Below are 23873 nucleotides of genomic sequence, written 5' to 3'. Positions count from 1 at the left end.
CCTCCAGACAATTTCAGTTTATTCGCCAGATAGCGAGGGGAGGAAGAGTGCAAAGCTTTGTGGGTGATTCCCGCCGTTTTGTAGATAGCTCTAGCCTCGATGGGAAGCCATCTGAGAGAAGACAGGACAGGGGTGATGTGGTCACTTCGTTTGGACCCTGAAATGAAGCGAGCTGCTGAATGGAGACGATTTGAGGGGAGAGAGGTGAGATTTGGGAAGGCCAGTCAAAAGAGAATTACAATAGTCAAATCTAGAGAGAACTAGCGATTGAACCAAGGTTTTTAGGTCATTCTCCGGGAAGAACGGACGAATCCCTCAAAGAAGGCACAGCTGATAACGTGCGCTCTTGGCCATGGATTTGATGTGTGAGATTAGGTTGAGTCTTTTATCTAGTATGACACCTAAGGATTTAGCGCAGTTCACAATGATGGGTTTACTGTTGAGTAGATTCAACTGATCCAACCAGGATTGAACAGGAGGCGGTGAGAGAGAGTTAGATAGGAGGCGGAATTCCGTTTTAGAGGGATTGAGAATGAGTTGGTGCACTAACATCCAGTTGTGAATAGCGTTGAGAATAGAGCTGAGTAGTGAGAGATCATGAGGGGAAGACACCTTGAAGTATTGTGCCTTCCACACCCACTCTCTGATGAAGAATGTTCAGGAGGGTATTGTGATTAACAGTGTCAAAAGCTGCAGAGAGGTCAAGAAGAATCAGAAGGCACGATTCCCCCGAATCGAGAATATGCAGCACATCATCGATCACTTGCAGCAGGGGTGTTTCAGTGCTGCAATTTTGAATAAAGCCCGACGAACATGTTGAGGAGATTATTGTCCATAATGTATCGGGACAGTTGTTTTGCAACACATTTTTCTGTGATCTTTGAAAGAAAAGGGAGATTGGTGATGGGGCGGAAGTTATTGAGGTCATTTGCATCTGCAGAGGTTTTTTTTAGAAGGGGGTAACCTGTCCTGTTTTGAGCACAACTGGGAGGGATCCATGACTGAGGAAGAGATTGACTAGCCAGGTCCAGTAGGAAAGGGTGTTAGTATAGAAATCAATGGCAATGCCACTGGGTATGGGGTCAGAAGAATGGTTGGAGGGTTTGGTTTTGCGGATGCAATTGAGGAGATCAACCTCCGAGATGGCGGCAAAGTTCTGCCAGGTGACTAAGGCTTTTCGCTCCTCGATAGGGGTGGGGTGGGTGACCTGTTCCACCACAAGAATATTTTATAAGTAATATACTACATGGTATAGTGCCTGTCTTAGTGTGTGCTGGTTGCATCGAGGTAAGCACATTAGAAGCGCTTCATGTGATGCCCACTAGCGGCTCGCGGAAACACCTAGTAACATGATTATACTCCAGCGAGAAGCGAAGGATGAGCCAGGGGCTGCTTTCAGGCAGTAGAATACAGTGCTGGACTCGCCCCTAATACAGTTGAACTGGTAAACCAGTTGTGCGCTTATGGAGAAGCCTACTGCTAATTGTAATCTTGAAATAATATATTTCAAATATTTACAACAACTTTATCAAACACCCCTGAATTATATAAAATTGACCTCTGGGCAGACGCGAGGAGCACAAGATACAGAGAGATTTTTGCCACTTGGCATGGTCCTGTACATTCATATATCGGTTCTGGATTCAGGTAACACAGATGGTGCCTGAAATGGTGGCAGAACACATAGATTGTACCCCACAGCTCTGTCTACTAGGTATAGCCAACGCTATAAAACCAGGAAATAGAAAACTAGTAAACATTATCACACTACTAGCCAAGAGATAGGTGGCTATGCTCTGGGGAAAGAAGGCGACTCCCAAGGTGGAGCAATGGCTGAAGGATATTGCGTATTGTAGAGATCAATTGAACATATATGCAGAAGATACCCAACAATTTCACGGCCCAAAGATTGTGTGGAGCCCTGCCACAACATATTTGCTAGCAATGCAAGCTGAGAGCTCAGTACCTGGGCAGGACTATACAGACACTGAAATATGAATATGGTGGCGCTGTTGAAGACAAGGGAGGGGGGAGTGGTGGGTGTGGGGGTTAGAAGACACTCTTTGCTGACCTCAAATATAAACTGTACTTCTATAACCCTGCAGCATTATGTAAGTTGTATATGTAATGTTAATAAAAGCATGAATAAAATAAAAAATTATAGATTTGCTTGCATTCACACATGCCTTGATGGCACTTTCCTACGGCAAAATTACTTATGTCAAGACCAGTGGTAAGTCTTTTTTCCAGGTGCCACTGGGAGGGAGCACCCATGTATTTTAAGGGACATGAAAGAGAGAGAAGGCTATCTCCTACAGATAAAAAAAAACTTTCCCATATGCAAATAATGGCATATTTCTGCACATTAAATCTTTCACTTTGTAAAAATTCTTTGTTGTTATGAATGAGCGTACTCCTCGAAACTGCAGTTGTTGTACTTTTCCGTGAGTACTCCTAGAATTCTTTAAGATTTTCGTAACAATTATAACCTTTTTGCAAATATAAGATTAAACCTACTTAAGCAAATTTGAATTTTCTTCTTGATCCTTTAACCCTTTCGCTGCGGCGGCTATTCCGCCGCAGCGCTAAGTGGGCGGGGCGGGCGCTCGGCGGCCGCATGCTGGTGACAGAACCGCTCCGTCACCAGCCGCGGTTGAGCTGTGCTGGTGACGGAGCGGTTCCGTCATGACCCGCCCCGCTCATTGAAACTGCCGCGCAGGCGCGAAATCAGCGCCACGCAGGCGCGGCGGCCGGGCCATGACGGAACCGCTCCGTCATCAGCACAGCCCAACCGTAGCTGATGACGGAGCGGTTCCGTCATCAGCAGGGGAGGGGTTAATAGTGGGGCTGTAGCTTGCTATGAGGGACAGGCTACTTAAGGGGAGGGAAGACATAACAAATGGGGTTCTGTGGCTAACTTTGGAAACAAAGTAAACAAGGCAACGTTTTTTTTAAATAGTGTTTTCTTTTTAACAGATGCTTCTTCAAGATGCTATAAATGCAACTACTGTGTCCCCGGAGATCAGTACTTTTGTGGAACTTATCTGGACTGAAGCGCTTGGTCACCTGGATCATATACTTCTCCATCCAGTGAATAGTATCAGTCTCAATGATGTGAGTTGTCATTCTCTGTACTGAGCTCCAAATTGATAATGGCAATTGCAGGACAATGTGTAATATCCATGGTTCATGATTAATTTGATTGGTATTTTGATATCAAAGGTGAGCAAAGCAGAAGGCATCCTATTGCAAGTGAGAAAGGGTTTGGATAAAGAAGACCCCATAGACACGCTGATACCATTGATGTCAGAGTTTTATCGAATTATCCGCCATAAAAACGAAATAGACCTTGACATCAACAAGAAGCTTTTATCCACCAAAGAAACCCTCTGTCAGGTAAAACGTGTTTGATTGAATGCTTTACTACAGTGTTTTCTTTTTTTAACAATAAATTATATTTTTATGAACTTTGCTGTATTTTACATTAAAGAACATTGAACAAGTTTGCGTGTCAAACAAGCAGGCCTGTGGCGGATTGTGTATAATGTGGATAAGTGCACTGTGGTACATTTAGATCACAATAAACTGCTAATCTAGTGATATCTACATAAGGTTTGACTAGCAAACAGGAGCTTAAAAAGGATGCAGATTTATCTTAAACACAGGATACAAGCGAATGCACGATAACATATTGGACGTGGACGACTGTATAGGGGCATGTGTGGAATATTTTAACAAGTTTCTTGTGAACATCGTACGTGGCTTATGCTTACCGTTCCAACCACTGAGCATATTGACCCAAGTATTGGAATGAACCTCACTTCAGGAATACCCCAAGGTTACTAATTTTCAGAGAGAAGGGTGCAGGAAGACTAGTCAAAAATTATACTTTCTTTGTATTCATATATTTATTGAAAATGTTTTCTCTGCATATGGACTGAAACTCTTGAACTACCTCTTTTTTTCATCACAGAATTGGTCCTTGTCTAGCACTCTTCAGTCATGTCACCAAAAGACACATCTTCACAATCTTCAAAGCCTTCCTAGAAAGTTTCCCTTCCATCTCACCCCCAATATAAAGCTTTGTTTTGAAAGGTGTCTGTATTTTTGTGCACTTACTACTTAATCAATGTACCTGTGTGTTACAAAATCACATGTTGACTCTGTATTGTGGAGTAAGAGGTCAAGTATCCAATACTGTTAGCCTGTCGGCAACATTGGCTGCATAGACTCTTTTCCGGTGGGCTGATGAATTCACACTTAAGCCGATTGCTGGGAAAGTGATCTGAGTCTGGCGGGCTTTCTTTCTGAGCACTTAGAAGGTTGTTTTGTCTGATTTAATAGACTAACTTTCTCCCTTTTGTTGTACACGACTCAATCAATTCAAAATCTTTATTCGAATTTTTGCAAATTCATAAAAGCAATACAAATACAATCCCAAGATAAATGACCATAATTGCAAATATGTTTAAAAAACAGTACAGATATTAATTACAGATAAAATAGCAATAGGGTACAAACATTTGTTAAACGTGTTGCATTGTTTTCCGAACATGAGTAATAACTCTTAGGAAGGAACTAGTACGAAATATCAGTTCTTCATTATTCAAAGTTAGCAACATCAAATTTGATTCCACCAGGGAGAGTGGTCTGTGTTTTTTAAAATAAGGTGCTAAAAACCATTTAAAATATTTTTGATAAAATTTGCAAAAAGAAAAAGAAGTGTAAATCAGTTTGGAGGCTCGCATTATCACATGGGCACAAAGTATTTCCAGATTCTAAGAGAGAATAGCCTAATGGGAAACATAATAAAAATCTGACAGTGCCAGCCCTTAGGCGAAAAAGTTAAGATCTCTCCCAGTTTGTCATTGGCAACGTAAGGTACAATGGGATTGGTTGTGTATACAGATCTTTTTCCACATAAACCTGGATAGTTGGTTTAGTTACTTCCCTTGCCAATCTTTCTTCGCTATAAAGTGCATGTAGTGCAGATTTTAAAATATTTTTATCTTTGGTCTCAATTTTGCTAGGGTCAAGGAAAAGATGTCCTTTGCCTACGCTGCTCAGTTTTTTAAAAACTCCAGAGAGCCAGGGGATCAGCATCCCTTTTTCACAATTGATACATGGTTTAGGTTGGCCGAATTATTCTTCCAGACAGCAAGCCAAAACATTGCAGGTCTAGAGGCAATAAAATCAGATATATAGTGCAAGTTCAGCTCGCAGTGATAGATATATTCTGAGGAGGAAATTGGTGCTCCAAGGATTTTTCTACAGAAGCGTTTTTCCTCAGTCTGGATACTCAATGTTTTCGATGTTTTACCCAGACCCCAAATCTCTCCCCCATAAGTGGCTACTGGCACACATTGTGATTTACAAATTTTAAATTGCTTTTGTGGCATCTACTTTCTTAGGCCGTGGAAGGCTAAGAATAGAATTAATGGATTTTGAGAACTTGCTCGTGGCGTGGACCAAATGTCCACTCCACGAGCCGCTCGCAGCAAAAACCATTCCTAGGTAGGGGAAAGTGTTAGTGGAGTAACGTTTGTCAGATCCTACCGAAATAACACTTAGTTGTCTCTTCCCCGGGCCACAGGACATAATAAAAGATTTTTTTAAATTTACTTTAAGATCAAGTTTTCCCATGTATTGAGCAAAATCTTTTACCAGACTACGTAAGGCATTCGGAGTAAGACCCAAGAGCACCGCATCATCTGCGTAAAGCAAAGTCGGTAGCAGTCCCCCCCCTTATTTTTGGGACATCACTAGTTGCCAGTTTTAAAGATTTATTTAATCCGTTTATATAGATAATGAATAACAGGGGTGCTAAAACGCACCCCTGCCTGACTCCTCTTTCTACTTTAATGGGCTCTGACTCTCCCCCCCCATCCCAATCCTTACTTGTGCCCTAGTGTCAGTGTGCAGATATGCAAGAAAGGGTACAAGTGATTCCTCTAACCCATATTCTAGGAGGATTAGCCGCAGTTTAGACCTGTTTACTAGGTCGAATGCAGATGATAAATCCATAAACGCTAGGTAGATTGGTGCCGACCGAGCAATGGTATATTTACCAATTACTAAATTTAAATTTAGGCACTGCTCGGTGTTCCAACCCCACTTCTGAACCCCATTTGGCAGGATTCTAAGATCCCCATATCATCTGCCCACTCATTTATTCTGTTATATAATACTCGCCCCAAGATTTTAAGAGTATTGTCCAGGAGCGAGATGGGTCTGTAGTTTATTGGATCTGTTCTTTCTCCTTTTTTGTATATGGGCACGATTATGCTTGTAGACCATGTATCTGGTATTTGCACTAAAGGTAAGCTGTTAAAAACATTTTTCAGAATTGGTGCCCAAAGTTCAGGGTTCCATTTAATGATATCTATTGGGAGGCCGTCAGGCCCGGGTGCTTTGTTACCGAGACTTTGTTTGATGCCCGCGATAACCTCTCCCAGGCTGATCTCCAAGGGGCACAGATCTCCCGGTTCGAAGTTATTGCTGACATTTGGAGGAGATGCATACACTTTAGAAAAGTGATCCTCCCATTGACTACTTGAAATGGAACAACTTATTACTGACGTTTGTGAGCCCATGTTGCGCATATTTTTTACTGCAGCCCAAAAGGTCGTTCCTTTTTTCCCTGAAGCTGAAGTGGAGAGGTCTTTCCAACGTTCTGACAAAATAATTGCTTTACGTTTCCCAATCTCAAGTTTGTACCTCTTTCTAGCCTCCCTAACCTCGATTTGGCATCTAGGCTTACCATTCAGTGCCTTACGTAGAGCTCTGTTTGCAGCTGAACAGTTCTTGTCGAACCACTTAGGGTCTGTGTTAATATTACGACTAGGAACGGTTAAAAATGTTTTTACAACTGTTCCAAATTAAAAAAATTTGAGATCACCCTTTGGTGGTTCCCATCAGATAACGTGCATGAGTCTATTAAATTTTGATGTTTAGTTGTGAGCTGATTAGTTATACTCTCACAGTCCACCTTCCTCCATTTCAACCTTAAATTATTTGTAACAGGAGTTATGTCTCTGGCCCCTACAGTGCTTTTATACACTGGCGAGGACCCTAGACCAATGTTAGCAACCAAGGCATTATGGTCTCCAAATGCAGTCTCAATAACCTTGGCCACCATGAGGTTATCAATAAGCTCAGGTGACATAAAAATGTAACTACAGTTGAGGAGTGGTCTCTCCTTCTAAATGTAGGAACATAATTATTATTGGGGGTAGGGCTTACGTCCATAATATTAATTAGCATGTGTTCACGGGTAAGTAAGTCCAATTCTTCTCCCCTTTTTACTGCACGATCACATCGGGTATTTAACCCTGGATGATCTAACAGAATTTTGGCGGTAAAGTCCCCGGCTAGGATGATCCTTTTACCTATACTATTTTCTGAGACTTCAATTATATCAGACAGGATTTTAGAGAGTTCGGTCAAATTTTTATTTGGGATTGAATGAGTCATTATTATAAAAGTTAATTATGTAAAAGGGAATCTTTCTTTTATATTCGATAATCTGTATATTTGCGCTTTTAGTGGGTATTGCCTTAATGCTGCCACCTGCAGTAATCCTAATACCCGTTAGTAGGCCGCCCATCGGTCTACCATGATCAGGCTTCACTGCAGTTATACTATTGCAGTGAAAACCCTCAATATGTAGGTTGGTGATGGCCCATGTTTCTTGGAACATAATAATATCTTTATCAGAGAGGATCTTTAACCAGTCTGGATCAGATAGTCTTGGCTCCAATCCTGCCACGATCCAATTAAGAATCGCAAGGTCAGATTTAGCTGCTGTGTTAGAGCAGACAATTCCAACACTTTCAATGGGCATATTCCTTTCAGTAGTGGAACTTCTTATATGTATCGTACTATCCATGCCCTTGCCACTACTTATAGTTGGTGCTATCATCTCCTGTTTGTTTAACCCTGTGGGTGAGGGAAGCCCATCAACAGGGGATACTATTTCATTTACTATCTTATCATTCGGGTTGGGAGACTGACAGCCCTTAAACAGTTGGTTATCTTTACTGTCAAGCTTTCCAGGACCTTCCTGAGCTCTGTAGGGATTGACTGTTGGTGTCAGTCAATCAACCATCTCTAAACAGCTATATCTGTTTGAGGTAGGAACCCCTAAAAAGTTGTCCATAGGGCCTACGTCTCTTCCCATGTTTCCTCCCCAGCTTCCCATGTTCCCTCCCCAACTTCCCCAACTTCCCCATTCTTCGCCCCAGTCATGGTAGCCCGATCTGTTCCAGTTCCTGTCATGACCAGGCCAGGCACGACTTCTAGGAGGATAGAAGAAGGAGAGTTGTTTGGTTTCTATATGTTTATAGGAGCCTTGTGTGTTCCAGGAGCATATGTAGTCTACAGTACGCAGGTCTTCAAAATTGATTATGACACAGTCACCCTGGGTAGTTTTACGCTCTTTTCCTATCCAGGGTACTCTGCGCACTGTTAGGATCCTACTTGTACAGTGTGAGGGTAGTGGGCGGTTGACATTAAGCCAATATTGTACTTTATTTTTTAGGGACCAATTAGTTTCGACAATATGGTCTGCCACCTCCGGGACCCCAATCATTACTACAACCAATGGACTTGCTTCTGGGGGGAGGTTGACTGTGCGTCTGTGCTCTTTTTCACCCCTCTTCTGGTCCTTCTCAGGGGGCATTAAAGTTGCCTTAGATTGGTTATCTATTTGTTTGTTAGGTTTGGAAGGTACGGAGTTGTTTGTTTGTTTGACTGGGTGTTTACTTGCTCGGGGTGCTGGTGTCTTTGGTGTTACAATTGTATTCAGCACTTGTGCGGTCGTCTTCTTAGTCCCTGAATCTGTAGTATTATTACTTCTAGATTTTGTCCAGCCGGGAAAAGTAGCCCCGGAAATAGATGTATTCGTATTAATTTTGGACGAAGTGTTCAAGCCAGCCAGTTGTTTCTCTATATTTAAAAGTCTAGTCTCTATTGGAGAGAGATAGAGTTTAAATAATTCCTCGATTTTTACTAACAAATTGCCAGATGATTTACAACAGTTACGTGTGTCCCCCCTATTGCCTGGATCTCTGTACTTCCTAAGGCCAAGTCCTCATTTGTTTCATCAGAGATTGGGTTATTATTCCCATTTTTTAGGTTAGGGTCTTTTGCTTTACTCGGCTTTTTCTTTGGTGCACACTTCTCTTCAGTCATTGGCACCTTCACTTTTTTCTGTTGCTTCTGTATAGCACCCTCTCTCCTACCCCTTGACTGCCTGTTCCGTTCTTCGTCATCTGGTGTATGATTGATGACTAGTTCTGGGGACTTTTCTAGCGCCAAGCTTAGTTGGGAGTCTGTTAAGAGTTGAGATACAGACAGGTCGATTGTATTTGGCATGTTAAGTATTTCTATCCTGTCATCAGTTGAGGGGCCAGGATCCTGGGTTTGTGCTGGAGTTCTGGCCGAGGCAAGAAGACCCAAGGATGAGCGTCTGGCTAGTTGTAGGTCTTGGGATACTCTACGTTCAAGGAGAATGATGCCCTGATCTATGGCTTCATTCGTCCTTGTTATAAAGTTATCTAGTGGGCCAATTATCTGCCCTCCTCCCGCCGCGGTTTTACTCCTGCTCCCCCTCATTGACATATTGGTCTTCAGAATATGACCGTCAGTTAACAACTAATACCACACAGGTAGAGAAAAACATATAGAAAAGCAGAGTATTTTTATGGCAAGTGCGAAAACCAAGAGGGGGGGCCCGGTCCGGTCACAAACGGTCTCTAACGGGCTCAAACGGGCCCACTCTTGGCCAGGGCTTCGACCGGCGCTCCCACGCGCTCCTGCGCAGCGTGAGAGTAGTCTAATAATATAGATGTAATAGTGGCATCTAGGGGGCGGGGCAGTCGGGGGGGCGCAGACCAGATGCCAGAGGTCAAGCAGGGACTCCTGGGAATGCGAGTCCCTGCAGCGCTCCACCCCTGATTCGCTCTCACCTCCTCCCCAGGCAAACAGCAAGGCGATGACACAGGTCGGTGTAACTCACACCGCGCAGCGGCACCCGCGAAGCGGGTGCGGCAAGGCGTTGAGGGCGATTTGGCAGAAAATCCAGATGACAGCGTACCAGCGTCCCAGGTACAGCAGCGTGTGTTGCTTTGCTGTGCTTCATTGCCCTTTGGGACTAGGTTTGCTTTTAATAAATGCCCCAATACAATTAAATGACATAATGAAGAGTATGATATAAAAAAGAAAGAGGTTGTCTGTAGTCAGTTCAGTTCAAATAACTTTATTAGATTCTTTAGAATCATAAATGTGTGCATATATACATCATAAAAAACAATTAAAAGCATTTACAAAGTTTGCACATATTCCCTTCCATAAATCTTGATATTTCAGCAAAAAAATTGATCAACTTTAAAATCGTCATACCTTTCCCCAACACAATTTATACAATTGACTAGTTCTTAGTGGTGCCTACAATAAGTATACAATTTAAATTGCTTTCACAGTTCATTGCGTTTTCTGATTGAAAGTGCGATTCTAATAAAACTAAGCACTGCACTTGAAATTGCAGCCGTAGATAATGACCTCAGGTAGTCAAAGCCCTCCTGATAGGAACAGGGCTTTCAGTATTGGCTTAATAAAGCGTGCTCTAGGGTCTGTATTAAGTGAACAAAACAGCTTAAAGTGCATTGTACTCTGTTTGGCCAGATTGTTACAGGGACATGGGTCTAGTCTCTCACACCAGCCAGCCTGTTTAGGATAGGCCACTAAAAATGGCAATGTGCCCAACTGAAATCTAGTCAACAAAAAAGGCGATTGTACATGCAAAGTAAAAAACAGGTAAAATTTCTGGTGGCTTGACGCCCCACCATCTAACATTCCCCGGTCCTGGTTAGACATACTTAATTCAATACGATATGCATTTTTTATAATCGTTTTCATGTTTGAATGGATGGTGTCTGGGTTATTGTAGTATTCATCTAGGCCAATTTTATAAAAGGTATTCTTAACATAACGTAGCCAAGGGAGTGACATTGCGTTATCCAAATTCATACAATCTTTAAGGATACGCCTAGAGAATGTCAAATCTACTGAGGACCAGATTTTCCCCCATAAAATAAGTGATGCAATATGTATCCTGTCTTTCACATATTGCAGGCCCACCTCAGAATGACAAAATGATGTTTAAGAGCTACTAGGGATCATTAATAATCTTTAAAAAAATGTATTCTCTTAACCCTGACTCTGGTAACCCTTATGGTAGCCCCATACTCTGGCCCCATAGGTAGCCACCGATAAATATTTTGACTTGTATAGAGTTATCATTTCTGCTACCGGCTTGTGTCCTAATTTACAAGCAAAACGAAACAGCCACTCTGTTATTCTACTGTCTGTAGTCACATTGCAAAACATTTTAAAATTGCAATTTATTTAAAGTCACACATCTTCCTTTTCAACCCAAAGCTGTAAAGAAAGAAGGATTTCAAAATGATATTATTCAGGTTTTGTGAAATTGAATGGAAAGAAATATGCCATTTTGATTTACTGAGGGTGCTTATGAACAACAGTAATTTTTAAAGCATCTGTTTCATTTGTATTTACCATTTTTAATACTGCCAAATACCAAAGACTTGTAGTGTTTTTTTTGATAAACACATTTGTATTGATTTCACAGAAAGCACCAGCCAATCATCACAACACCACAATAACATAGAGATATATGCAATGTTCTGAGTAGCCCATTCAACAAGGGTGGACCAATTTAAGATGATATACATGTGAACATTCCCGGCGAGACTAAACCAACCCTCCCAACCACTTCCCCAGACCCTTCGGTATTTCTTGGGACAGCCACATGCCTCATACATGATCTTCTCCTGCGTGGCGCACCAGTCGACCCCAGTCCTCTACCGCCCAACGTTGGGGGGAGGGGGGGGGGTATGGGGGTCAAGGCATTTCCAGGCAGTCACTATATCCCTTTTGGCCACCACCATTGCTGTATAATAGAACACTTTCTCATTCCTAGACCCTTCCAGACCATCTGTGATGCCTAAAATTGCGTGTTTTGGATTGTGTGGGATTTCCCACCCCAGTACTTGGGTGAGTTCCTCCTCAATGTCCCCCCAGAACTGCGCCAAGCGTGGACAGGCCCATACTATATGGAAAAAGTCGGTAGGTTCGTGACCACATCTAGTACAGGCAGGGGTCGGGCGAAGTCCTGCGCTGTGAAGGCACGCATGAGGTCAGGTAGCCAGCATGCAAATAATAAAGCTGTACCCTGCTCAACTTGGCAGAGGCAGTAACTGTCTTGGGGACCATAAGGGTGTCACACCAGTCCTCTTCTTCCAGGGTACCCACCCAGTCCTCCCATTGAACCCGTAGCTGATCTAAAGATGTTGGGGTATTGTTGATTGGTGTCCGATAGATGCTAGAGATGCCCCCCTTCCCCAGGTGCACAAGGTCCACAAGCATGATCTGTGCCTCGGGAGGGCTATGGTCAGGAAGCCGTGTACCTGCTGTGAGGTGTTACTGGAAGAGCATGGCGCAGCTGTAGGTATCTGTAAAACTGTGACTGGTGTAGGGAGTGTCGTCTAGTTTCAAGGTCTTGGAAAGAGTGCATTGATCGCCCACTCAAACATCACCCAGTTGCTATAAGGTCTCAGGACCGAAAACGCTGCAGTCCGGTCTCCTCCCTGAGCCAAGTGCACTGCCACGGGCGTGCACTGGGTCAATGTGTGTGTCCACTTGTTGTGTCGCAACGGCCAGCAGCACGGAGTGTGTCACCTCAGGCAATCGGGACGGAATAGGCTCCCCATACATCATCGACTGAACTCTGATCAATCCCAGCTCACTAAGCTCCAGCCTATATGCCGGATCAGACCAGCCCTCATTAAACCAGTCGTTCAAAGATAGTAGACGTGTGGCCAAGTAGTATAGGTATAAATGGGTCATCCCCAGGCCCCCATCGAAGGAAGGGATCCTGCAGACATTCAAGGCCTGGCACGCCCTCCCTTTCCCCCAGAAGAACCTAGAAGTCATGCTATCAAGGTCCCGAAACCAGGCCCTCTGGAAGTTGAGGGGGTTGTTTTGAAGCATGTAAAGGAACCTGGGGAGAATCATCATTTTGAAAAGTGTGACTCTCCCCATGGGGTTCAGGAGCAATGCCTGCCATTCTGGAGGTCAACCGTGGCTCTCTTCACCAGGGAAGTAACATTAAGAGCCCAGCTAAGTTCAGAGAGTAAAGTAACCCATATCCCCAGATATTTGAAGGATTGGCGACGGAGAGGTATGTTGGACTGCCAATCGAAACATTCTCTAGACACGTGGAGGGGGACCAGGGCCGACTTATCGGGATTGAGCCGGAGGCCGTAAGCCCGTTCGAAGGAATGGAGGATCTGGAGCCAGTGAGGACCCGATCGCTCTGGGTCCGCTAAATAGATGAGGACATCGTCCGCGTAAAGGGCGATTTTGTCTGGTTCCGTATTGGGCCACTCCCAACCCTGCACCGTTCCGCTCAAGCGTATCAGGGCCACCATGGGCTCCATCACCAAAGCGAAGAGCAGGGGGGAAAGGGGACATACCTTCCTCGTAACCCTGCCGATCAAGAAGGGTTCCGATAGGGCTCCGTTCACAAGGACACGCGCCCTCGGAAGGGCATATAGCACGCAGACTAAACCCCGAAAGCGGGGCCTGAAGCCCATCTCGACAAGGAGATCCTCCAAGAACCCACAATCCACTGAATCGAAGTCTACAAGAAGGAGCGCTAAGTAGGGGAAGATCAAGTGACGGTGGGCCAAGGCCAAATGCAGCCGCCGGAGACAGTGGCGGGTACCACGCAAAGGCATGAATCCACATTGATCTGTGGGTAAGAGGGGTTTGAGTCGCTGTACGAGTACCGTGGCAAACAACTTCAGCTCCGTGTTGATAAGGGAGATGGGATGGTAGTCGGTGCACCAGGGCGAGGGTGGCTGGGATTTGGGAAGGACCACTATTATGGCCATATCTGTCTCAGGGGGGAAGGAGCCCTTTTCAGCTGCCTCCTGAAATGTGTTAGCTAGGTGTGGAACGAGGGTCTCACGGTACAGAGCTTAATATTCCTGGGGGAGGCGTCTTATCGTAGGAGATGAGGGTGATCGCCTCCCCAATTTCTTCTTGGGTGATGCGACGGTCCAGGTCGTCCTGAAGAATGGAACCCAGGCGAGGTAGGAACCCATTTCCAGCCCCAGCATGCCAGAGAGAGACAAGGTGGGAGTTTTGGCCATATATAGTTGGTGATAGTATGCCATCTCCGCTGGGGAGCGGCACACCGATCCTTCCTGAGTTATGATTTCAGGGATTATGCCGTCCTCCCTAGGGTAGGTGGCTAACCTGTTAAGGAGTGAGCTGTTCTTGTCGCCCCAGCCATACACCCTGGTGACGTATGAACGCCAGAGGAGTTTGCCCGCAACCAGCAACAGCTGTCAAATCTCCTCGTGGATATGAGCAAGGAGCCTCACTTCTGAGGCGTCTGGATTCTGAGCGGTGGATTGTTCAAGGCGTAGAGCCTGCGCCTCTCGCAAGGTGATTTGTTCCAATTGCACCTGCCGCTAGAGCTTGAGTTGGCTCTTGGCAACTTCCCTAATCGTGGCCTTGCCATCCTCCCATAGGCTGCCCAGTGAAGATACCGCCCCTCATTGGTCTGGAAATAAAGTTTGTATTCTCGCCCCACCACCTTCCGGAATTCCCTGTCTTGAAGGAACCACACGTTTAGTCTCCACGTCTGACGCATTGAAGCGGGGAGGGCCCGTAGTGAGTATTACTGGGGAGTGATCGGATAAACCTCGAGGGAGGTCGGAGACGTCTTTGATCGTGAGACAATCAGTCGAGGGAACGAAAATCGCATTGATGCGCGCATGTGTGTGATGGGCTGCTGAGGTGTGTGTAAATTGCTTGGAGGTTGGATGCCAGGTGCACCATGCGTCACAAAGGCCTAGGGATTCAGACCAGTTCATTAGAGGTCTCGCTTGCGCAAGTCTACTGTAAGATGGGGGCCCTGTCATTTCCAAATAAGGGGAGGAGACCACATTAAAGTCGTCCCCCAGGAAGGTGGAGCCCAGGAGCAAGGAGGCCAGGAGTGCGGCGGAGGTGGTTAAAGTCGCCGTCAACATCGATGGAGGTGAATAGAGTGATACCAGATTAAGGGGGTCGCCATTCAGAGTACCGGAGAGGGCCACAAAGGTGTCCTGAGTGTCATGAATTGCTCGCACTGTTACAAAAGGAAGGAAACGTTTCACCAGGATCACCACACCCCAGGATTCCCGGGTGAAGCCCGAATGCCAAACCCTGTCGTACCCCTATCTTTTTTTTTAAAAACTTTATTGAAGGAAGGAATAGTGGTTTATCAGTTACATACATTCCATTGGGCGATCCCCATATAGCATTTCAATTTAACATTTCTATATGTGACGAGCGATTTTTCGTAACATGAACTGCGTTGCCTGTATTGCTCAGGTACATTACATACATCATTTGTGAGTTACACCGTGCAGGATTGAGTTCCCTGATAGCCCCTCCCTCCCGTGTCAGTGATGGCGAAGCCTTTTTTCATTGAACAGTGTGAACAAACTTCCCAACTTACCCCCCTTAACCATGTGTCATCGCAACCTTTTTCACCCACCCACGTGGTACAGTAGTCAGTGCCTCTCCACGCACTGTGGCGTGTGGCCGGGCCAGCGCCACTATAGTAGCATTGTCCTGTTCACGAGGCAGCATCCCGTGACCGTTCAGTTACTCCTCCTCCCCCTCCGAATCTGAGTCATCCCCTTCCGGCAAGGGTTCACAGATGTCCCCTCTGTACTTGTTCCACGCCGCCCAGACTTTGTTCCATTTCCGGGGCGCTGCTCGGAGCACGTATACAGCTCTTTCCGTCACCATGAGAATGTCCATGTTTTTGGCCCACCTACTAGCGGTGGGTATTTCTGGCGCCCCCCACTTCTGCGCCATGTCCCGTTTAGCCACTGTCATAGCCAACGATGTCCAAATCAGTTCGTACCTGCCCAGATCATTGGGGTCCCAGATGTTCAGAAGGCATTTACGTGGTTCCGGTAATATGGACAGTTTAAGGGCCTGGGAGATTGAGCGGAGTACCTGCCTCCAGAATTCACAAATGTGCGGGCATTCCCATAGGGTGTGTATCAGTGTCCCTTCTTCCCCGCATCCTCTCAAACAAAAGGGGTGTAGTGCCCTCCCAATTTTGTGCAGCAGCGGCCTAGTGTAGTAGACGCGGTGTAGGATTTTAAGTTGTACTAGCCTGAGCTTACTCGAGATCCCAACCTCCTTCGGGGAGGCCAGCGCTTCATTCCATTCGAATTCGTCAGTTCCACCTAGCTCCCTTTCCCATTTTTCTTTAAGTTTTAGTGTCGGGTCTTGGAGATTGTTTAGCAGTTTTTTATAGGTAAGGGAGGTGGCGCTCTGGAGCATGTATTCTGTCAGTAGCCTATCCTCCAGCGGGGAGGAATCCGGCAGGGTGGTGCCTGTAGGGATTGCTTGTAGTAATGCGTGTCTAACTTGGACATATCTAAACGTCTCTGTGGGTCCTAGACTGTATTGGTGTTGTAGGTGCGTGAATGGTAGCACTGAGTCAGTATCCCACAGGTCTCCTACTGTAGATATGCCTATGGAGTCCCATCGCTCAAACCCTTTACAGCCTCTCAGGTTTCCCAATGCCTTTGTGTCCCATAAGGGCGTCATTTTAGTGATCCGACCTGTCCAACCCAGACGGGCCTGCGCCATGTGCCACAATGTCGCCGTATGTTTGGTCGGGCCAACCAGTGTTTTTAGTTGTGATTTGTTATAGAGTACGGACAGCATACCTTCCGTCCCAAGTTGGGACCAGTCCGCCCGATAGGTCGGGTCGTTTCTTGGGGCGTGGATCCAGTAGTTTACAATTTTGAGCTGGGCTGCCCAGTAATATAGCTGGATGTTGGGGAGCGCTATGCCCCCTTCGTACCAGCTTTTCACTAGTTTGTCGTATGCTATACGCGCCGGGCCAGCATTCCATAGCAAGACCGTGACCAGCGCCACGATCTGTTTAAAGTATCGCGGTGGTACCAAATGCGGAGTATTTTCGAGGACATAGAGGAGTCGTGGGAGGGCCATCATCTTGTAGAGAGCCGCTCTGCCCAGTAGGGTCAGGGGCAGGGTTGCCCAATATTTAACATCGGCTCGCAGGCGATCTATGGGTGGTTTCAGGTTGTTGATAAAAAACTCCGCTTCCCCACATGCTATGACAATTCCTAAGTATTTGAAAGAGGCCGACGTCGTCAGCAATGGACAGCTCGCCTGCAATGTCGGAGCCGGGCCCTTCAACGTGAATATTGTGGATTTCGACCAGTTGAGAGTGTATCCCGATGCGCGCCCATGCGTGTCACAAAGGTCAAGCAGGGCTGGGATGCCTGTATCAGGTGCGGACATGTAGATAAGCATGTCGTCTGCATATAGCGAGACTTTGTCCTCCCATCCCTCCTCCCACGTGATGCCTGCGAACAGTGACGTGGTTCTGATCTGAATGGCTAGAGGCTCAAGCACCAGTGCAAAGAGCAGGGGGGACAGGGGGCAGCCCTGTCTAGTCCCCCTGCTCAGTGGGAAGCTTGGTGATATGTGGCCGTTGGCCACCACCTGTGCCACGGGTTTCGCATAAAGTAACCGTATCCATTGTATGTATTTCGGCCCAAACCCCATACGTTCCAGTACCACGAAGAGATACTCCCACTCCACCAGATCGAATGCCATTTTGGCGTCGAGAGAGAGAATCACCGCCTGCTCCGCAAGGAGGTGCGCCCTGGCTAGTACTCCATGGACCCTTCTAAGATTCATCGCAGTGCTCCGGTGGGGCATAAAGCCCGACTGGTCAGGGTGGATCAGGGTACTGAGGTGGGGTAGCATGCGGGTAGCCAGCAGTTTAGCCAGTATCTTGGCTTCGATGTTCAGTAACGATATCGGGCGGTATGCGTTGCATTCAGTCGGGGGTTTCCCTGGCTTGGGTATCGTTACGATCGTGGCCGTGCGTTGATCTAGCGGTAGTTCTAGCTTGTCTCTGCTTTCCAAGAACATGGCCAGCAATGGGGTACTGAGGTCTGGAGCCATGGACTTGTACCACTCCACCGGTATCCCGTTAGGGCCCAGAGCTTTCCCGGACTGCAACGCCTGGATCGCCAGCTGGATTTCTTCTCCCGTTGGGTCCAGTTCTAGGGTGTCCCTATCTTCCTGAGTAATGCTGGGGATGGTAATGTCTGTGAGTGTTGCCGTTGCCATTTGTTTAGTGACTCTCCGTTCTGGTGTGTACACTGCCCGAAAGTGTCGTGCTAGTTCGCAAACTATTTCTTCTGGGTGTACCAGTGTTCGCCCCTCCTCTGTGTTGAGCCTCTGAATGCCTCTAGTCCCAGTCCCTCTCCTGTCCAGCCACGCAAGCATACGGCCCGCTTTGTCGCCTACGTCGTAAATTCTATGTCTAGTGTTCGCGATATAACCCTTTTCGGTCGTTTTGAGGTGCGCCAGGTGTTGTTGTTGCCTAATCATGAGGGTGTGCGTCGTGGATGGGGATGGGTCCGACATATGTGCATGGTTGGCCAAGTCGAGTGCCAGCTCCAGGTCTGTGAGGTCCTTTCGTGAGTCTCGTTTGTGTCCCGTAATTGCTGCAATGGCCGCCCCCCTGAGGACTGTTTTGTACGCCTCCCATAGGGTTGAGGGTGATTCCACTGTGCCCGTGTTTTCAGCAAAGTACTGTGTGGTTACCAGTTGAAGCCTTTTTCGAATCTTGGGGATTTTCAGAAAGTTGGGGTAGATAGGGTAAATTCGGGCCTTCCGTGTACCCCCAGTGGTGAGTGTTAGGACAATCGGAGAATGATCTGAGATTCCCCTGGGTAGTGTGTCCACCCTGTCCACCATGTCCAGTCCCAGTCCCAGTGCCATGAAGTAGTCTATGCGAGAAAGGCTATTGTGTACCGCTGAATAATAGGTGTATGTAGTGGTCTCGGCGTTCAGTTGTCGCCAGAGATCCACAAGGCCCAGGGCTTCCGCAAAGTCCGACAGTGGTGCCGTACCGCGTGGCCGGGTTCTAGAGGGAAAGGTGTCCACTATCGGGTCCATGACTGCATTGAAGTCCCCCCCAACAATTGTTGCGCCATCAGGGAGATCAAGAAGGAATTTGCCCAGTGCCGGCAGGGCCACAGAGTGTAGGGCTGGGGGAATATATACTGATACCACATTTAGAGCTCTGCCCTCCCACTGCCCATGTATCGCGGCAAAGCGACCCTGGTCATCCTCCACCCGGCGTGTTACTATAAAGGGGGATGACTTTCTCATCAGTATGCCCGTTCCCCTGGAGCCAGATGTGAAGTCTGCATGCACAGCCATCGTGTAGCCTCTCCTGTCTAGGGCTTTGCAGGTGGACCCTGTGAGGTGGGTTTCCTGTAGGAGTATTATATCTGGGTTTTGTCGTTTTATGGCCTGTAGGACCAAGCCTCTCTTAATTTTGTCCCCCAGGCCCCGGACATTCCATGTCAGTATGCGAAGTGGGGGAACCCTTCCAGCCGTGGAGGAGCCCTCGGCGGGCGTGTGATTAAGTGGCCTGGCCATTAAGGATATGAGGGAGTGTTGCACACGACGTGTGCTGTGGCGTAGCCCATGCGTCGGTGTGTGTCGTGCTGTGTAGGAGACATACTGATGTCGAGGTAATAGCACATTGTAGGTGGTGAGCGATGACAACAAACAAAATTAAACATTTCAACTTGAAAACTTCAATCCCGTCCCCCCTCCCTGCTACCCTGCTCCACGGACAATTCCCCGCCCGCTTCCCCAACTGTGCAGAGTGCTTTCGCCCTCCCCCATACATCTTACTTGCTTGTGGGGTTGGTGAGTCCCCTTCGGGCACTGCCTGTGCCCACCCTACTCAGCTTTGTCCGAGCCACGGCATCCGCGGCCCATACAGTCTCGAAGGCAATGTAGTACAGTGTCATACCGGAGCCGATTGCCCAGAGTCCAAAGGGTCTCTCTCAAGGTCTGATTCTATTTCCTCTTCGCCTCTCTGTAGCGGCCGCTGGGAAGACCGACTGGGCGGCGATTTCTCAGGACGATGTCGCGGTCGGTCACGCTGTGAGCGGTGTCTCTGTCCCGCAGGTCTCCAGCCCTCCAGCCATTCCTGCGCTACCTCTGGTGTGTCGAAGAACCAAGTCTTTCCCTCCGCCACTATCCGCAGTTTAGCAGGGAACATCATGGAGTATGGCAGGTCTCTGTCCCGTAGTGCTTTCTTAACCTCCGTGAAGGATTTGCGTCGTCTGGCCACTTCCGCCGTATAATCCGGGAAAAAGGCTAGGGTTGCATTTTGAATCCGCACTGGCGGTGAGGTCCTTGCTGCCTGTAAAATTGCGTCTCTATCTCTGAAGTTGAAGAGCCGGGCAAGTACTGGCCGTGGTGCTGCCCCCGTCCTGGGAGGGCCCCCCGGCACCCTATGCGCCCTCTCCACCGAGAAGAAGTGAGATAGACCTTTGGGTTGGAGTTTGCTTTTGATGAGGTCTTCTATATAGAGGTCCATTGCCCCTTTCCCCTCCGTCTCTGGAAGCCCAAGGATACGTACGTTGTTGCGTCGTGAACGCCCTTCCTGGTCGTCCAGCTTGTCGTGCAGGAGCTTGGTCACTTTCTGCATCCTTTCCATGGCCACTTGGAGCTCTGAAGTGTCTTCCACCAGTGACTTAGTGACCACTTCCACCTGCGACACCCTCTCCGCCATTTTGTGAAAGTCAGCTCGCAGCAGGGAGACTTCCGAGGAGATGGCGCCCACCGTGGTTTTCACCTCCGAGAGTGTTTTCATGATGTCCTCCAGCGTTATTTTGGTAGTTTTCTCTGCTTCCTGGGCTTGTCCCGAGGATGGGCGCCCCGTGGTCTGTTGTTGACTCTGGTGGCCGTAGGCGAATTTGTCCAGTTTGGCCTGTGTAGACCCACTCCTGAGGCCTTTACCCGCCATAGTGTTAAGATTTGCGAGGTCGAGGCTTCGCCGTGCGTCGGAGTGTACCGTTAGAGTCGGGAACAGCAGTTCGGTGGGTGGGTGGTGGACTGAGTGTTCTTTTCTGCTGACCGCTGAGCCTCAGTGGCCGTTTGCGTGGAAATTGCCTGTCGATTCCGATTTGGTGCCCCTGGTGGTTTTTTCCTGGGTTGGGGCGGTTACTGCGACCTCTCCCCACGTTTGCAGTGTCGCTCCGCCCTGCACGGCCACCACCGATGGTTTGGGGTCCGGGCTCTGTCAGCCGCCACCCTCACAGGCCGCCGGGTTACTGCCTCTGCGTTGGCGTCGTTAGTTGTGTCCGGTAAACTGCAGACCCTCTCCGTGCTCCCGCTCAGGTGGCCGGAGCGGCGTCGTCCCCCCGGGGTACCGGCGTTCTGGACCTTAAGTCTGCAGCGGTAGCAGTGTCCGCTGTCACCTCCCAGGTGCGCGGGGGCCGCTGATGGCCGCCGAGGCGTTCCTGGCCCGCTAGGACTTCGTGGGGGGGACGGGGGGCTCTACCAGGACGAGGGCGCCGTTTCGTGCGGCCAGGGCACCAACCTGTGTGTCGCTGCAGTCCCGTTTGGTGGTGGCGGCAGTCCGCGCGCCTGCGGATGGTGTTTGCAGGAGTGTTAGGCTAGCTTGGGACCGCCTGGCTGGCGTCCGGGTGTGTTCACTCCTTCCGGCCGGCTCGGCCGCGCTTCCGCCGGGGCTCGGATGTCACGAGAGGCCGGTGTCGCTCTCCTGGCTACAGGCCCCAACTTGCCATTCGATTTAACTCGGGCTCCGGTGCTCTGATCAGTTCCAAAGTCGGACCGGTGACACCGCTGAAGTCCGGGACTCGAACGCCGCCGCTTCAGGTGCGCTAGTTAGCGGATTTTTGTGCCGGATAGATTAAAGGCTGCAGTGCCCTCGGGAGCTCTCACTTCAAGCGGCCGCCATGCTCGGCTGCTAGCCACGCCCCCGTCGTACCCCTATCTTGCTAAAAAGGGGCATTGGTTGCCCAACAAATGTGTCTCTTGTAGCAGTAATACCTCCACCCCAAGGCGTTGTGCGTATCGCAATACAGCCATGCATTTGAAGCGGTCCAGAAGGCCGTTAAAATTCCAGGACAGAATGCGCAGGGAGGAGCCTAGGTGCGATGTACCAGAGATAGAGGCAAACAGTCACAGTGGCTGGGTAAAGTCTTGCAGGGAAGCCCGGCCAGAAGCAGGGTCGCCAGGAGGCGTGAATGGGTACCCAGATAGCAATCAGTGTGTTCCCTAGGGAGTGGAACCGGACGGCATGTGAGTGCTGGTGTGGCAAAACAAAAAAACAACAGAAAATAGGAAATAGAACTTGGGACAACGGTCCCCCCACACTAACCCAACCCCCACCCTATACTTCAGGAACAGAAGCATCTGTCGCCCTAACAAAGGAAGAAAAACGCTTGGGAACGGGGAAAGCATAGAGGATCCCTCCTCATGGCAGGATGGTCATGGTCAAGTCCATCAAGAGTGAAAGCATTGATGAGCCGATACGCCGCCTCTGGCCGCGGAGCCAGGCCCGGCAGGCAGAGACGAGTTCAAGCTGGATCCCTAAGAAGCGTCGGGCTACGTGAAAGATCAGTGTCCAGTAGGTCAAGCAAGGAATGGCGGGGTGAGGCACCCTCTTGGCTCAGGTGGCCTGAGGAGCCAGACCGCAGCACAACCAGAGGATCTCCATGGGGCAGTGCAGACAGCCGAGAGGGGCCCACCCGAAGTTGTAGCGGGCTCGCCTCTGGCCACGGCGCCTATGTGAGCTGTTGTGCCGGGGCTGGGGAGCGGGAACCTCCGGGCAGGCGGGATCGCCCTCCGCACCACCCGGTGGTGAGACCCGATCATTGGCCCGAAGGGGACGCGCCTCCGTGGCCCAAGCCCAAACCTCCTCAGGAGAGTCAAAGAATAGGGTCTTGTTGGAGAACACCACCTGCAAACGTGCCGGGAAGAGGAGCCTATATTGGATGATGAGCTTTTGCTTGACCTCACCAAACGAACGTCGTTGACCCTGGACCTGACGCATATAGCCCGGGAAAATCATGATTGTGTGATTTTCGTATCGAAGACGTTGCTGTTTCCGGGCTTCAGCCAGGATTGATTCTCGATCCTTGTAGTTGAGAATCCACATTATGACCGGTATAGGTGCCGCCCTGGTCGGTGGTTTGGGGGCAAGGGAGTGGTGGGCATGCTCGATTGCGAACCATGGGGAGAGAGAACCCTCAGGGACCCATGATCGCAACCACTTCTATATGAAGTCCGCAGCGCGGCCCGCTCCGCCCCCTCCGGAAACCCCACCAGACAAAGGTTGTTATGGCGGGATCTGTTTTCTGAGTCTTCGGCCCGCTGGTGGAGTTCCTGGGTGTGCGACTGGAAACGCACCACCTACTCCTTAAGTTGTTGGACGTCATCTTCCACGGTGAAAATGCGGGATTTGGTCTCCTTGATCCGGGCCGTGGTGTTTCGGAGGTCCTGACGGATGAGGGTCATGTCCACCCGGACCTCCGCAATCTTGCCCTCCACAGAGGATTTTGAGGTGTGGATAGCTTGGAGGATTTTAGACAGATCCGTTGCCTGTGGTGCATCCCTGTCTGCAGTTCCCCCTGTTGCCCCAGTTTCAGCGGTGGTAAAGCGATCCATTATGGTCTGGGTGGCCGGGGTCTTGGCTGGTCTGTCTCCGCCTATAGTGCCCCTCAGCAGGGCAGGGAACCCCAAGAAGTGTCTTGAAAGGGTGTCTCAGCAGGTGGGCGACTCAGGGAGGTACAAGAGCCGGGAGGCTGCCGGGGATGGAGGAGGAGGAGGCCCCCACTGCGCCCTATATGCGCGACCGGCTCCACCCTCCGTTCGAAAGTCGGTCCCAAGGAGGCAGC

The 23873-nt window shown here is 48.7% G+C and overlaps 1 protein-coding gene across 3 annotated transcripts in view; it reads left to right on the top strand.

The window, feature by feature from the left end:
* PARP4 (poly(ADP-ribose) polymerase family member 4) overlaps window positions 1–23873 on the top strand; it is a 1988214-nt gene that overhangs the window by 258601 nt on the left and 1705740 nt on the right. For all 3 annotated transcript variants that reach the window (XM_086935217.1, XM_086935220.1, XM_086935219.1), the window contains exons 9-10: window positions 2977–3114; window positions 3223–3396. In XM_086935217.1, the coding sequence (XP_086791343.1) occupies window positions 2977–3114; window positions 3223–3396 (312 nt within the window). The remainder of the gene's footprint in view (window positions 1–2976; window positions 3115–3222; window positions 3397–23873) is intronic.

The sequence above is a fragment of the Lissotriton vulgaris genome, chromosome 8 (assembly GCF_964263255.1).
Source record: "Lissotriton vulgaris chromosome 8, aLisVul1.2, whole genome shotgun sequence".
Classification (NCBI taxonomy): Eukaryota; Metazoa; Chordata; class Amphibia; order Caudata; family Salamandridae; genus Lissotriton; species Lissotriton vulgaris.
Note: the sequence above shows the minus strand (reverse complement) of the source record. Positions and strands in the feature narration are given on the sequence as shown.